Here is a 14,857-nt window from a genome sequence, read left to right as displayed (position 1 = left end):
GCAAGCTTACTTAATTGACCTTATTAGAGAGCTCAAATTCGGCAACTCCAATTTCCCAGACTACTTAATTATGTGCACACTCTTTAACCAGTGTTTACGTGACACTTCAATCTGATCGTTATTTGATAGTGGAACCAGATGTGGAAATGTGCACACAAAAATGAATTTTTATAGGTAATTAAATTTTTTATAATTAAGTCGCTAAAGTATTTTAAGTTTTATTTTAAGGTCCCTAAGATCATAATGTATATAAATCATCTCACAAACTCGAACCCCTTCTTACCTTTCCTCCTCCTCTCTGCAAATTTCTTCTTCTCACTCTCTCTTAATTAAACGCTTGATTCCCTCTGTAAACCCTAATTTTTGCCCCCTGATCTCAGATTCCACTCATTCTCGGTTCTTCATCATTCTTTCATACGAATCTCGTTTCTGATTCCGTCAACCATCTGTTTGGTGTTCTTCATTTGGTGTTTGTTTTTCGTTAATACAGATTGAAAACCCTAAAATTTGAAGATCTTGTTTGTTTCGATCTTAAAAAGAAGATTTAATACGATGGCGAATAATGATAAGTTTGATTTACCAGAAGATCTCCTTTCTTTGAAATCTTCTGATTTACCTTGGGCTTCTTCTTCTAAAGGTACTTGTAGATTTTCCTCGAATGTATTTCTTTCAATAATTAATTCATTGTTTTGGTGCTGTGAAGTTGATCATTAAGTAAATTAAGACTCGATCTGAAGTATTCACAAGTTCGATTAATTTCTTAATTTTTTTTAGTGATTAATTGTAAAATATTAGCTCGAATTTGAATGTTTTGTGTTTATTGTATTATCTTGGTGAAAGTGATTGGGTATTGAAGGTGATTAGGTCTTTTTGGTTGTGATGCACTTGTTAGTTTAGGGTTTTACTATTGAGATTTGATGTTCTTGACCTAAATAACATCAGTTTAGGCATTTAAGTTTCTACTTGTTTAGTTGCGGAAGAAAATCATTCGATGTCTTAGTAAACGAATTTGAGTTAATTGGCACTTGGATACACATTTTTTTTCTATTAGCATTGGAGTTATAGAATTCTCTAAACTTTGAATTTGTTTTAGCCAGATTAGAATAGTACTTTGATTTATGTTGTTTGATTGAACTGAGCCTTTTATGTATAAGAAGTTCCCAATTCCCCTTGTTTGACCTATAAATTTGCGAGAAATTTAGTGCAAAGACTTTTTAGATTTTTGGAACATAACACGTTTTGTCTGGTAGAGATATCATAGTTTTTACCATGTTTCGAGTGCTGAAATGACTTGGTTTCATATAGGATGAAAGATCTGAAAGTACTGTTTAAGATAGAGTTAAATGAACATAAATGCTTCATATTGGGATCACCATATATACTTCCTCTCTCATTCTTAGCTCGTCGCTAATACTACTTGGGTAATGATAGGACTCTGTCTACTTATTGTGAAAAGAAGAAAAAACAAATGGATTCTTCAGAGAATGTTGTGATAATTTACTAATGGATGTTTCATGCCATGCCAGAAATTTCAGGTGGACATTATGACGAAAAGGGGATGATGGCATTTCTGGATGAGACAAAAGGTAATCTGCCTCACTCTCTCCCTCTTATATATTTTCTGTCTATTGCAAATTTGGGAGCTTGAGAAACCTTCTTTACCAGAATTTTTTTTCATTCTCTCATAATATAGTACGCTACTTGAGAGTTAAATCAATTTAGTATAACAAGGTTGTATATTGTCCAACCATTTTCTCTTAAATGTCACTTCGTGATATTAGGATGTGAATCAATGAAACCTAGATCATCGTTGAGGGGAAGTATTCCCTGTTTTACATGTTATAATATAGCCGTGTTGGTATGGGTGGGTGACATCCTGATGATAGTAGAGGTAGGGGTAATGATTTCCCTTTGTGACTGGGTACTGCTTTGTTAGGTCGTGTTTCTGTAGTCTCTTTTGTTATTGTCCACATGCAGTCACTTCAGAAGATTCAAATTTACTGTGGTTATTATTTGGCATTTTGCAGATCAGGGGACACTGGATAACGTCATACCATTATCTCCCCAATGGCTTCATGCTAAAACAAGCGAAACTAAGACAGGAATATCTGGCATGCCAGGGGTAAGAATCCCTTTTGTTGAAAATCGAATTTGATGTCTTTCTCATCTGTCATGTGGAGTTATAAGATAGGGAATTTCACTTTTCTCACCAAAAACATAAGTCAAATTAATTAAAACTATTCAAGACACAAAACATAAGAAACAAGTGAAACTAAGACGGGATAATGTGGCGTGCCAGAGGTAATGATCTCTTTTGCTGAAAATCAAATTTGATATTTTGCTGTTATCTGTCATGTGGACTAATAAGATAGGGACTTTCACTTTTTTTCACCAAAAACAAATGTCTAAGTAAAACTACCCGAGACGCAAAACAGAGCGTAAGAAACAAAGATAAAGTGATATGATGCCTATCTAATGGCAAAGCACGGTGTTCAACTGTCGCATACGCTTTTGTTCACTTGCAAATTGAAAGTAAGATTTGATTTGTGTTATCTGTTATGCGAACATGATGGTTGATTGACTATTATTAAGGATTGAGGTGTGAAAAAATGAATAAGAGAGTTTGATTATACATAGTGATAATACTTATATAATTCATTATTATTTATTATTGAAATTAGTTGGCATAGTAACTTTTTCCTTAATGTTTCTCCGTCCAACTCTGCGTATATATTACAGGAAATAAGGGCCACAAACCCCATGTCTCATGGTAACTCAATAGATTCGGTTCTGAAAGAAGGTTGGCGTCTGGATGGGTCTCAGGACAAGAAGGACTGGAGAAGAAACGCACCTGACGCTGATAATAGTCTCCGGTGGCGTGAAGAAGAGAGAGAAACTGGATTACTAGGTAGAAGAGATCGTAGAAAAGAAGATCGACGTCCTGACAATGGCTCCAGTAGAGAAACTGCTGATACTCGAGTTTTGCCTTCCCCTGATAGGTGGCTTGATGCTGGTAATCGTAATTCTGGGCAGGAAACACGACGAGATGGGAAATGGTCTTCAAGATGGGGACCTGAAGATAAAGAGAAGGATTCTCGCACTGATAAAAGGTTGGATGTGGAGAGAGAAGACACCCAGAATGAAAAACAGTTGCTTGGCAGCAGTCGTGCAACTCCAGACCGTGAAATAGAATCTCGTGATAAATGGAGGCCACGCCATCGACTGGAAGTTCATTCTGCTGGGTCTTCAGTTTATCGTGCTGCACCTGGATTTGGGCTTGAGAGAGGAAAGGTGGAGGGTTCAAAAGTAGGATTTGCTCCTGGTCGTGGGAGGTCCAGCATTATTGGCAGGCCTTCGTCTGCTTGTCCAATTGGTGCTCCCCCTGCAGATACACATGGAAAATCGGGCGTGCCCGGGGTATCATTTCACTACCCTAGAGGAAAGCTTCTTGATATTTATCGGAAACAAAAGCCTACATCTAACGATATTCCTGATGGGTTAAAAGAAGTGTCTTCAATGGGGCAATCAGGCTTAGTTGAGCCGTTGGCGTTTGTTGCACCTAGTATCGAAGAAGGGGTAAGCTTTGCACACATAACTAACCCAATTATATCATTTGAAGTATTACTTTGGACACATTTTTGGTTGAATGAAATAGGGCTGGTCATGTTGTAGACATCTTGTAGTTAATAATCGGCTGCTTTGGCATACCATGCGTTGTATTCCTTCTGCAAATGTTTGTAGTGATTGAAAAGTTAACGATTGACCTGTTAATATCAATATCATAGAGAAAGTGTATTGTGCCTTGATTTGCCAATGCCGGTGTTGGTCATATAATATGACTTGATTTGCCTTTTTTTTCTTCTGTAATCTGTGTTTAATTTATTCGATCTGTCTTTTCTCAGGCTGTTCTCAATGATATTTGGAATGGGAAAATTACAGGCAGTGGAGTGTTTTCAGATTCATCTAGGGACAAGATGACCAGCGAAGGTGTCACAGGTATTTCAGTTGGTAATATCATAAGTTAATTCTTCAGCGAGTTTTTTGAATATTCAGATAAGCAATCTTGTTTCTGCAGGGGATCCTTATCTTAAAGAAGGAGAGTATAGTTTTTCTGCCGAAGTTGGTAAGATAGACCAGAGTGATGGTTTGACAACAACATTTCTGAAGGTCGATGATGCCAGCAATGTAAGACAGCTTGACAGAAGTCATCACAATGACGTGCAATCGAGAGTGTCTGCATGTATTAAGCATGTTACATCCGAAGATTTTGAGTCTTCTGATTCCTTGAATGTTGGCACAAAATTACCCGATGAACCTACTTCTTTAATTAATCTTCCAATTTTCCAGAATTCTGATAGCAACAATATTAAGAATGGAGAACCAAATGTATTAGAAAGGGGTCCCTCACCTGAGGGGATGAGTTTGTACTACAGGGATCCTCAAGGGGAGACTCAGGGCCCATTTTTAGGTGCTGACATCATTTCATGGTTTGATCAAGGCTTTTTTGGGCCTGATTTACTGGTTTGTCCGGCAGATGCTCCAGAAGGAACACCTTTTCAAGAACTTGGAGAGGTCATGCCACAACTGAAACTTAAGCCATGGTCTGACTCAGCTACCACCCCTTTCTCCAGTGTAGAACCATGTGATGCTGTTGGCAGCTTTGATCAACCTGCACCCACCATGGTTCCTGACTTTATGGGTCTAACTGTTTCTGGTGATCAGAATTGGGGAACATCAGAGTTCAATAATCTTTCAGCTGCCCAGATGCATTCTTTAATTTCAAAAAGTGAAGATCCAGTGGAACCTCATTACTCTGAGGTTGAACGCTTTCATGAATTCATCGCTCAAAATGAAGGTATGTCTTCTTCTTCCTTCTTCTTCTTTTTTGTTTATATAATCGTCTTTCTTCTGCTAACAGCGAGGTGGTTATGGGCTTTTCCCTTTCTGCAGAATCTATGCTATCTGGAAGATCTGATTGTAGCAGTGAGATTCCTGTTGGGGAGCCTTCTGGTACCGTCCATGATAACTTGACAAGTTTTACCAGCCATCCTTTCCTTTCAAATGATAATCAGTTGCATAACCGAACAGGAAGACCTGAATTGGCAGAACCCAACATGCCACAACTCAAAGATAATCAGTTGCATCCCTTTGGACTAACATGGTCTGAGCTCGAAAGTGTTCCATCTAGGCATGTCCAGTCGTCTAGTATGCTGTCTGGAATAAGTGATCAGGGCCATTTTATAAACCCTACAGCTGGAAGGGATGTCTCTCTTCCCATTCACAGGCAGAGCTCCTTTGGAGCAGTATCCGATTCCCCCCACGGTGGGGAGGCGTGGGGTGATAGTTACAGAAGGAATTTACTTTCAAATACTAACCCGCTCCTAGATTACTCAGATGCTCGCCACTTGTCTCGCTTGGAACAAGACAACAACCACTTTCTGACAGAGCAGTTGATGGCGCAACAGTTGCAGCAGCAAAATCAACACAAAAATCTAATGTCTTCACACTCTTCTCAGTATCTGAATGGATCATTTTTGGAGCAATTACCTAGTTCTGCTATGTCTGAGGGAAGAATTCCTCTTCACCATCAACAACATAATCCAGATCTGGAACATCTTATGAAATTTCGGTTTCAACGTCAGCGGCAGTATCAGCTTCAGCAGCAACAATTGCAGCAGCAGCAAAAACTGCAGCAACAACAACAGCTTCAGCATCAGATGCAATTGCAGCAACAGCAGCAGCAACAGTCTAAAGTTCAACAGTATGTTCTTGAACAGCTGCTGCATCAGCAGCTGCATGATCCTGGTTTTGGGCAATCACGGATTGATCACCATAGAGGCAATAACATGCTAGATCAGGCATTACTGAGGCAACAACATCTACATGAGTTGCAGCAACATCATTCTTTATCATCTGCAACTGCCGATCCTTCCTTGGAGCAGTTAATCCAAGCCAAATACGGACAGCGCATACAACAGGAACAACAAAGTGATATTCTGGAGCTCCTATCACGAGCAAAGCATGGCCAGTTACATCCTTTGGAACATCAAGCTCTTCTTCAGCAAGAGCAGCTGCATGCAAGGCAGATCTCCATGGCATTAAGGCAGCAGATGGGTTTGGAAGAAGAGAGGCATGTGAGTGACATTTGGCCAGCTGATGAATCTGCACAATTTATCAGGTCTGTTGCTGGCTCCCACCAGGCTCACTCTGCAGGGATTGGTTCCTTGGATCTTTACCAGCGGCAGCAGAGATTTGCCGAGGAGCAAGCGAGCCTTCTTGAGAGAAACCGTGCTATACAGGAACGGCTGCAGCGTAGGCCTTACGAGCCAAGCGCACTGCCGTTTGAAAGGTCATCATCTCTCCCTACTGGTGGTCCTGCTATGAACCTTGATGCTCTAAATGCTTTCCCTCATCCTCAAATTCAGGACATGCCGGACTGGCATACCCAGGCGCATGTTTCTGGTCAAGCGGGTTCATTTTCGTCAGGAATGCACTCTCAGCAGCCGCAAGTTCCTTCACAGTTTAAGGCCTCACATCTGGATGGAATAGGGAGCCAGTGGTCTGAGAGTAAAGGACATCAAGATAATAGGTGGATAGAAGCTCGAATTCAGAAACTGAAACTTGAATCTGAGCAGTACAGAAGGCAATTAGAAGTTAACAGCTTGCCATCTGAGGAGCAAAGCTCCTGGGTACCAACAGGAGGGACTGACGAGAGCTCAAAGCAGGCTTCGTTTGATGCACTCCATCAGAAACTGGGTGTTCACTCTACTCAACCATTACAAATGGGCGATGTGGTTCCTGCTTCATCTTTCGAGAGAAGGGATCCCTCTTGGCCCTTTCCCGGGTCCAGTTCATCAGAGCATGTATTTAATTTGTTCGGAGGTCAAGAAGAAGGCAATTCTTTTGCAGAAGTACCTCATGGCTCTGATTCAACCAACTTATTGCAGGATCAGTTTATACGCTTGGGCATGGATGAACAGTCTAGTTGTTTGGAAAGCAGTGAAATTAAACTGCATGAACATAATACTGGGATATTGCCCGAGGAAGAGCATTTTGTTTCAGGCATGAGTGAGATTCCTCAGTCTACTCAAGCAGATACCAACACTACTGAAACATCAGAAGACAAAGACTTGACCGATGAAAAGGATGACAAAAAGGGAAAGAAGCGTGGCTCTAAAAACAAGGGTTCTACTAACAAAACCTCTCTAGAGTTACAGGAAGGCATGGCTGAGCAAGCCAAACCCAGTGCTATACAACGTGTGGAGCTTCCTGCTAACACTCCAGTCAGGCATACTTCTCTCGGAACTACTGGTAACCTTTATTTTCTTCTTTCTTTTTGCTCACAAGTTAGTTCTCATTTTTCTCCATTATAGTGAATGATTAGTTGCTGTATGAAATGGTGCAGGTGGAAATGCGGGCACCCATAATTATGAAATGGGAATGGACAGTAGAGCTCGTGAAGATACGACCAAGGGGAGGTAAAGATATTTTTCCGCACCGCATGTCAGTCTGATAAATTGGCATTACCTTTTCTCGCTTGACATTGTTATTCACCTATTGCAACCATCATGTTCGTTCTTTCTCCCAAGACATGGACAAATGGTTGTGTATAAGGATGTCATGGTAGGAAGTACATGTCTGTGATGACCGACACATGCATGATACTGTTAAAATAATAGCTTGAGTAGACATGGAGAATTGTTTGATCCAACTATTATATGATTTGCTGCAGAATATCTTCTGCCATCTCCAAGGGGCAGGACAACACTCCAATGAGGCGTCCACCAGTTTCACGGGTTTTGTCATCCCAGGAGGCTTTATCAGATATGGCTTCTGTCTCAACTGCTGGAAAGAGTTCAATGAGTTCTGTTCCACTCCATGATGGTGAGCACAAATCCTCCCCCCTCTTGACTGTTTGCTCCTCTCTTCTGCGCTCTTGATTGAATTTACATGCCCTTTTTGTTTTAATCATCTTGGGAACCTTTTTTAAGGTGGGAAACGGATTGCCGGAGGGAATCCTGTGAACCATTTACCAGCTACTGTAGCAGCTGGTAATAAGAAAGATGTTATGGCATTTCGGAGGACATCGTCATGCAGTGATGCATCGGATGTTTTAGAGACGTCGTTTATAGATATGTTGAAGAGCAACTCCAAAAAGCCTTCAGTACCAGACTCAGACGCGGGTATGTCAGAGTTGTCAGATGCTGGTGCAGGTAGAGGTGGAAAGAAGAAAGGCAAGAAAGGAAGGCAAATTGATCCTGCTCTCCTTGGTTTTAAGGTGACCAGCAACCGTATCATGATGGGTGAGATCCAACGTCTTGACGACTAAACCTGTCATGTATATTTTCTCTGCATCTCTGTAGTGAACGAATGAAGTGTACAGTTGTTTGATTTCCTTTGGACTTTTCCATTGGAAACATTCCGAGAAATTCTTTTATTTGTTTCTTCATATGTTGGACCCAATGGAAAGGTATTACGCTAATCCTGGTCATGTAAATTCCAAGGGGAAGAAACCCCACCACAGAATGTAACATCAAGTTTTTGTAAGTTTTTGTAGGTTTTTCTCTGTATCGAACGATATCAATATTTTTACATACCCAAATTTTATCCTCACGTTTGTGTAATACCTGCAACAAGTCTGTGTAATACCAGTTCTTTTATCGAAATTGTGTTGTACCTGTTACCAAGTGTGAACGACATCTTGTGATCTGTCTGACAATTGAATGGCTAATGTTTAGTTATTACCCTCGAATCCTTGGATTGACTTTAAACTGGTAACTCTCACTCATAGTATGGCTGCTCTGGAATGACTTTTATAATGGCTGGAGTTCATGAATAAACTATTTATCCTCTAAATCTCTAATAAAGCGGGAATATGCAGTTCGTTTTTGTTTTTGTTGATTTCGGGACCTTCCGCCGGGAATGAGATACAGTTTGTTACATATAGTTTGCTTATCCGATTTAAATGGCTCTTCACTCATTTCCAGTCTGTCTTTTTGATGTTGATCCTTACAGCGGTATCAAGCATCATACCAACAAAATTTCTGTTTTTTTTTCTTTTCTTTTTCTTCGGAAATCCAGAATTGTTTAGAATTCATTATTTGCCGGTCTCACCCATTTTGAACATATTCATTTTAATACATTCTTGAGCAGAGATGTCCTCGTATTGTTTGTAATTGATGCTGTCTGATCTTATTGTGGTGCCTCTATTGGCACCTGATTCTTAAAAGAGATTCATCTTACCCTGCCGCTGGTCTTCTCTCTCTCCCTCTCCCTCTCTCAGATTTTACCGGCCACACAAGGGACGAAAAAAGGCCGGTGGCCGGGAAGGGAGATTAGGTTTAATTATGGAGGCTGCAAACGCGTCCATGCTGGTACCACATATAACAGGTCTTACTGCCGGAGATGATAAATTTTGCCTAGCGATTGACAGGATCACTTCCTACGGATACTTATTCAGAAATGGGCATAATCCATTGAGTTACTCCTTCACTCTTTTAATATTGCAGCTCTCTGTGGCTCCTTTTATTATTTTAGTCACTCATCATATCCTGCACAAGGCTATTGGAACTCCCCTCATGATTTCACAGATCATTGTAAGCTATTTCTTCCATAATAATCTTTTATTTTTTTTTAACGATCTATGCATTTATTACGATCTATGCATTTATGTCATACCACGGCAGCTATGATGTAATCCATGCCATGATATCTGGAATCGCTTCATCTGTATTATTCATTCATCGCCTGTTCACGAATGCTTAATGTCTAATTTTGTTTGTATCAGGGTGGTATTATCCTAGGTCCTTCAGTTCTGGGGCACATCCATAACTTCGGGGAGACTATGTTTCCCATGAGAAGCATTATAGTACTTGATATCATTGCTACTATGGGTACCATCTACTTCCACTTTCTCATTGGATTGCAGATGGATGCTTGTATGATCCTAAAGGCCGGAAGAAGAGAACTTCTTATAGGAATTTCATGCGTTGTGGTTCCGATATTGTTATCTATGGCGAGCTCTGTCATAGTAAACAACTATTCCAATGTTGAGTTCAATGTAAGATCCTCTCTGTTTTTTGTAGGAGGAGCTGAATCCATGGTTGCGTTTCCTGTCATTGCTTCAGTCCTTGCGGAATTGAAGCTTCTAAACACAGGGTTTGGCCGCATAGCCTTGTCCTCAACCATGATTAGTGGCTTAATAAGTTTTTCAGTTATCAGTTTTATACTGATAATTAAAACGTCAGTAATAGAAACTATATCTATGCTCCAAAAAATAATAGCTGGTGGTGCTTTGTTGGCACTCGTGGTGTTTATTCGAAGGCTAGTGATGTGGAAGATTAAAAAGGTTCCAGATGCACAAGCAGTTCACCGTGAGTTGTTGAGTTTCATAACTCTTTCAGTTCTGGTGACTGCTCTTCTTAGCAAATATGCTGGCCAAAATGTCATCATCGGCCCTTTTCTTTTGGGCATGGCTTTGCCTGCTGGACCACCTATAGGATCAGAACTTGTGAAGAGACTTGATTTTTTCGTAACTTGGATCATCATGCCTTTCTTCTTTGTAATGCACGGGTTAGAGATGGATCTATCTACGTTGAGGTTGCAAAATGTTGTTGCCGTGGAGGCAGTCATCCTCGTTAGCGTTTTTGGGAGGTTTTCAGCAGTCACACTAGCTTCTCTTTATTGCAATATGGGTGCAAAGGATGCCTTGTCGGTTGGCCTCACCGTGAATGTGCAAGGCGCTATTGAGCTTTACATGTTTAAAATGCTGAGGGATATCGAGGTAACAAGGATTCATATCCATTTTCTTAAATTCATGTGAGTATGCTATATATATCCGTATAGATTTTGATGTGATTTTGTAGTTTTGTCCACTCAGATAATTGACAACAACTCCTTTCTGATCATGTCTCTTTCGACGGTGATTGTAACCGGGGCAGTTACGCCCATCATAAAATTCGTATACAATTCAAAGAAATATTCAATTCAAAAGAGAACGATTCAACATTTAGCACCAAACACTGAGCTTCGAATGCTTGTATGCATCCAGAATCAAGATAATGTACCTGCAGCGATCCATCTACTTAAGGCATCCAATCCAGCCAGGAATAGTCAAATTAGGGTGTACCTTATACACCTAGTAGAACTTGTCGGTCGAGCAACACCTCTCTTCATCGCGCACAAGAAAAGCCAACGGCCTCCTTCTTCAACCCAAGGATTATCCGGTCGAATAGTCAATGTCTTCAATCGTTACGAAGAAAACAATATCGAAACCATTTCGGTGAAGTCATACACTGCTGTATCACCTTTTGACGCGATGCATATTGATGTATGCACCATGGCTCTTAACAAGAAAACTTGCATAATAATCATTCCCTTTCACAAGCAATTGGATAGCACCACAAAGTTGTTTACTCCAAATGTGGGTTTCAAGGCTGTGAACAAAGAAATCATAAACAAAGCTCCATGCTCTGTTGGTATAATTCTCGACCGTGGTCTCCTTGGAGGGTTTAGATTTGTTTTCGCAAGTTGGTTATCTTATCATGTTTCGATGCTCTTTATTGGAGGTGCTGATGACCGAGAGGCATTAGCATATAGTGCTCGAATGTCTCAGCACCCAAGCATAAGCTTCACAATGGTCCGGGTTGTTATGAGCAAAGACATACCAGATTACTTTGACGAGAGACTACTGGATGATGAAGCGGTTGACGACACAAGACAAAGTATGTCAGGAAATGATCAGTTTATATATATGGAGGAATTCGTAAAAGACCGATCGGGTTTTTTAAGTTTAATTCAATCCATGTCTAATGAGTACCAGCTTTTAATGGTGGGTAGAAACCAAGATCCAAATCTATTATGCAGAATTGGAATTGGAGAATGGAACAATGATGAACCAACAGAGTTAGGAATCATAGGAGATATGATCGCATCAGATATAGAAGGAAAAGCAACATTATTGGTAGTGCAACAACAAAGACTAAAAAGACAGCGTAAAGATGAAAAGTCTATGTAGTTAAATGGTAAAGAAGAGCGGATAAATTGTAAATTTTATTCAGTCTAGTAGGCATGGCATTTTAAAGCTCTTGTAGATAAACAAGCTAGATACGTAGGAATATATGTCATTAAATCATATATATGTAGACATTTTATTTATAGAAACAATATTTTCATTCTTTGGAATTAATTTAACAATATTTATAGAAACAATATATAATTTAACAAGTAGAGAAATTGCAATTAGGACCCTCACACTTCTTATGAACACATGAAAGATTGCAAGTTAATTTTAATAACATTGTTGACCGTTAATGCCTGTTTTACACTCCATCTGTTTCTGTTATTTAACAGAATTACTAGTTGTAACAGTTGCCGCTCTACAATGTCCGTCTCTCCTTTGTCTCTCTTCTCAGTCACGAATTGGTCATGTGATCTTGCCCTTTTGATTCTTGGGCCTAAGCGGGCGGGTATACTGGGAGGGGAGCCAGGCTTTTCTTCGAAGATTAGTGTCAGTGTATGTAATAGCCTCTCTCCCTCTAATGTCTGTAAGATTTTTTTTTTTTTTTTTTTTAAAGAACAGATTAAGCAAATCTATAATAAGGATGACGAGGATTCTCCATGTGAGCAAGGCAGTTAGGCATGTATCTGTAGTTCACTTTTTGGCCCTTTAGAAGATGCACACCTTTCTTTGTAAAATGATCTGCAGAGAAATTAATCAGTCTATAAACATGCATGTAAGAGATTGAAAGCAAACCAAACACAACTCTTTGCCATCTTGCTAATAAAAACCAGGGGATCTGCTGGGATATCAAAGAGGTAATGCATGCTTTTGAATCAGATTGCAGAATCACTTTAAAACACTGATTTTCCACTGCCCATTACAAAGTTATAATAATTGCTATAAACTCTGCAATATAGTTTGTAACTATTCCTAAACCACCAGATTCAGCAAAGACAAATTCACCTGAAAAATTTCTAACAATATAACCATAACATGCAAGGCCAGGGTTACCTCAAGATGCACCATCACAACATATGAGTATTTCTTCATCAGAAGAAAGGCACAAGAAAAGCTCAATAATTCTCAATCTCTTCACATTACTGTATTGAATTTGAAGGAGCTGAAGTATATGTATTTCATAATCAGTGCCCCACATAACACCTTTCATTCTTCCCTTGCAATAATTTAGAATTCTTAAAATCTTGTTTTCGATCTTTGTGACATTTGGTTTGTCTTCATCATAACAGATACTATTCCTTAGAAACCATAGTTCCACCATAAGGGTAAAAGAGCAAATGGTCCACAGTACTTTGATCATTGGACTACAGAGTTTGCTCAATTTGAGAACATCTTCAAAAGAAACTTGATTAAGATAATGAAAGATACCTCCAAGCCATGACCATAATAATTTGCTGAGATTGCAATTCCAAAGAGTATGGTTCAGAGAATCAACATCATTGTGGCAGATATAACATCTAGAAACCATGTGAAAGTCTTTCTTTGTAATATTTTCATCAGTTGAACATGCCTCTCTGGTGATTTTCCAAATGTTAGCTGTAGTTGATGGCAGAACTGCAGAATTCCAAATTTTTTTATACCAGTAAGTTTAGGCAGAGGAGAACTTATCTTTTTTATGGCATCAGAAACAGTGAATATACCAGAGTCACTGTTACACCACACAAGCATATCTGCACCCTCTCTTAGAATTGGGAGTTGTTCAATTTGAATGAATTGGAGAAGATCTTCAGGAATGCACCATTGCCCATTCAAAATTAAACTGCTTACCAAAATTGATGAGAATTTTGATTTATGATATTATGGTTAGGAAACAGGCTTCTAATAGGTTCTTCATAAATCCATCTATCATGCCAAAGAGAAATCTTATTACCATCACCAACAGTCCATCCAGTAAGCTTATTGAATTCCTGAATAATCCATTTAATACCTGGCCAAACAGATGATTTCTTGTAATATGATATCCAGTTCCCATTCTTATCAGTATATTTAGCAAGAAAAAACCCGACCCACTCATCTTGAGAATTAAGCATTTTCCATAAAAATTTCATAAGCAGAGATTTGTTCATGTCTTCTAATTGCCAAGGCCACCTTCTTATGTTGAAGTACAAACCTTATTCCTTTTAAGACTAATGCACTTTTTTTCCTCAGCATTTCCTGACCATAAATAATTCCTAATGATTCTTTCACAAGCATGCACTACTTTTTTGGGCTATTTATAAATAAACATATTGTAGATATGTTTACTAGATAGCACATATTTAACTAGTCTAGCTTGAAAGCTCAATAGTCTGCCACCCCAAGAAGATAGTCTCTGTTGCATATATTCTACAAGATGCCAGATATGAGAAGATTTAATTTTACCTTTAACCAGCATTACACCAAGGTACTTGTCAGGAAACTGAGAGATATCCATATTGAAGAAATCAACAATTTGTCTTTTCCTTTCATTTGAAGTACCACCTACGAAGCATCTACTTTTTGAAGTATTTATAATTTGACCAGAAGCAGTTTGGTATTCCATTAGTAAGTTTTTAAGATGAATGATGCTCCTCATACCATTGCAAAACAGGAAGATGTCATCAAAAAATAATAAATGAGTGGGATGAATACCATTCTTGATCACCATAGGTTGAATTTTCTTGTCTTGAACCAATTTATGAATATTCCTACTCAGAATGTCTTCAACAATTATGAATAAAATTGGAAAAAGGAGATCTCCCTGCTTAAGACCTCTTCCAACACCAAAGTAACCAACAGGACCACCATTCAGCATAATAGAAATCTTAGAGGTTTTAAGAAGAACCATTATCCAGTTACAAAATTTTGAGGAAAACCCAA

General features: G+C 39.2%; 2 protein-coding genes across 3 annotated transcripts; both read left to right on the top strand.

Annotated features, from left to right (window-relative positions):
- The first annotated feature begins 294 nt into the window (after positions 1-294).
- LOC113281080 lies at positions 295-8,678 on the top strand. 2 transcript variants are annotated; one of them, XM_026529727.1, is made up of 10 exons: positions 295-637; positions 1,527-1,586; positions 2,028-2,122; positions 2,740-3,576; positions 3,903-3,996; positions 4,076-4,855; positions 4,951-7,311; positions 7,406-7,478; positions 7,733-7,884; positions 7,992-8,678. In XM_026529727.1, the coding sequence occupies exons 1-10, from the start codon at positions 553-555 to the stop codon at positions 8,327-8,329; spliced, it is 4,875 nt and encodes a 1,624-aa protein (XP_026385512.1). In that variant the 5' UTR covers positions 295-552; the 3' UTR covers positions 8,330-8,678. The 2 variants fall into 2 exon arrangements, with proteins under 2 accessions (XP_026385512.1, XP_026385513.1); XM_026529728.1 differs by lacking the exons at positions 295-637; positions 1,527-1,586; positions 2,028-2,122 and adding an exon at positions 2,191-2,532.
- Positions 8,679-9,003: 325 nt separating this feature from the next.
- LOC113281079 (cation/H(+) antiporter 15-like) lies at positions 9,004-12,173 on the top strand. The gene is made up of 3 exons (XM_026529726.1): positions 9,004-9,596; positions 9,788-10,783; positions 10,880-12,173. Exons 1-3 carry the CDS (start codon positions 9,348-9,350, stop codon positions 12,014-12,016), a joined length of 2,382 nt encoding a protein of 793 aa, XP_026385511.1. The 5' UTR covers positions 9,004-9,347; the 3' UTR covers positions 12,017-12,173.
- Positions 12,174-14,857: the final 2,684 nt, after the last annotated feature.

This window comes from Papaver somniferum, chromosome 5 (genome assembly GCF_003573695.1).
Source record: "Papaver somniferum cultivar HN1 chromosome 5, ASM357369v1, whole genome shotgun sequence".
In the NCBI taxonomy this organism is placed as follows: domain Eukaryota; kingdom Viridiplantae; phylum Streptophyta; class Magnoliopsida; order Ranunculales; family Papaveraceae; genus Papaver; species Papaver somniferum.
This window is presented reverse-complemented; position numbering and strand designations above follow the sequence as displayed.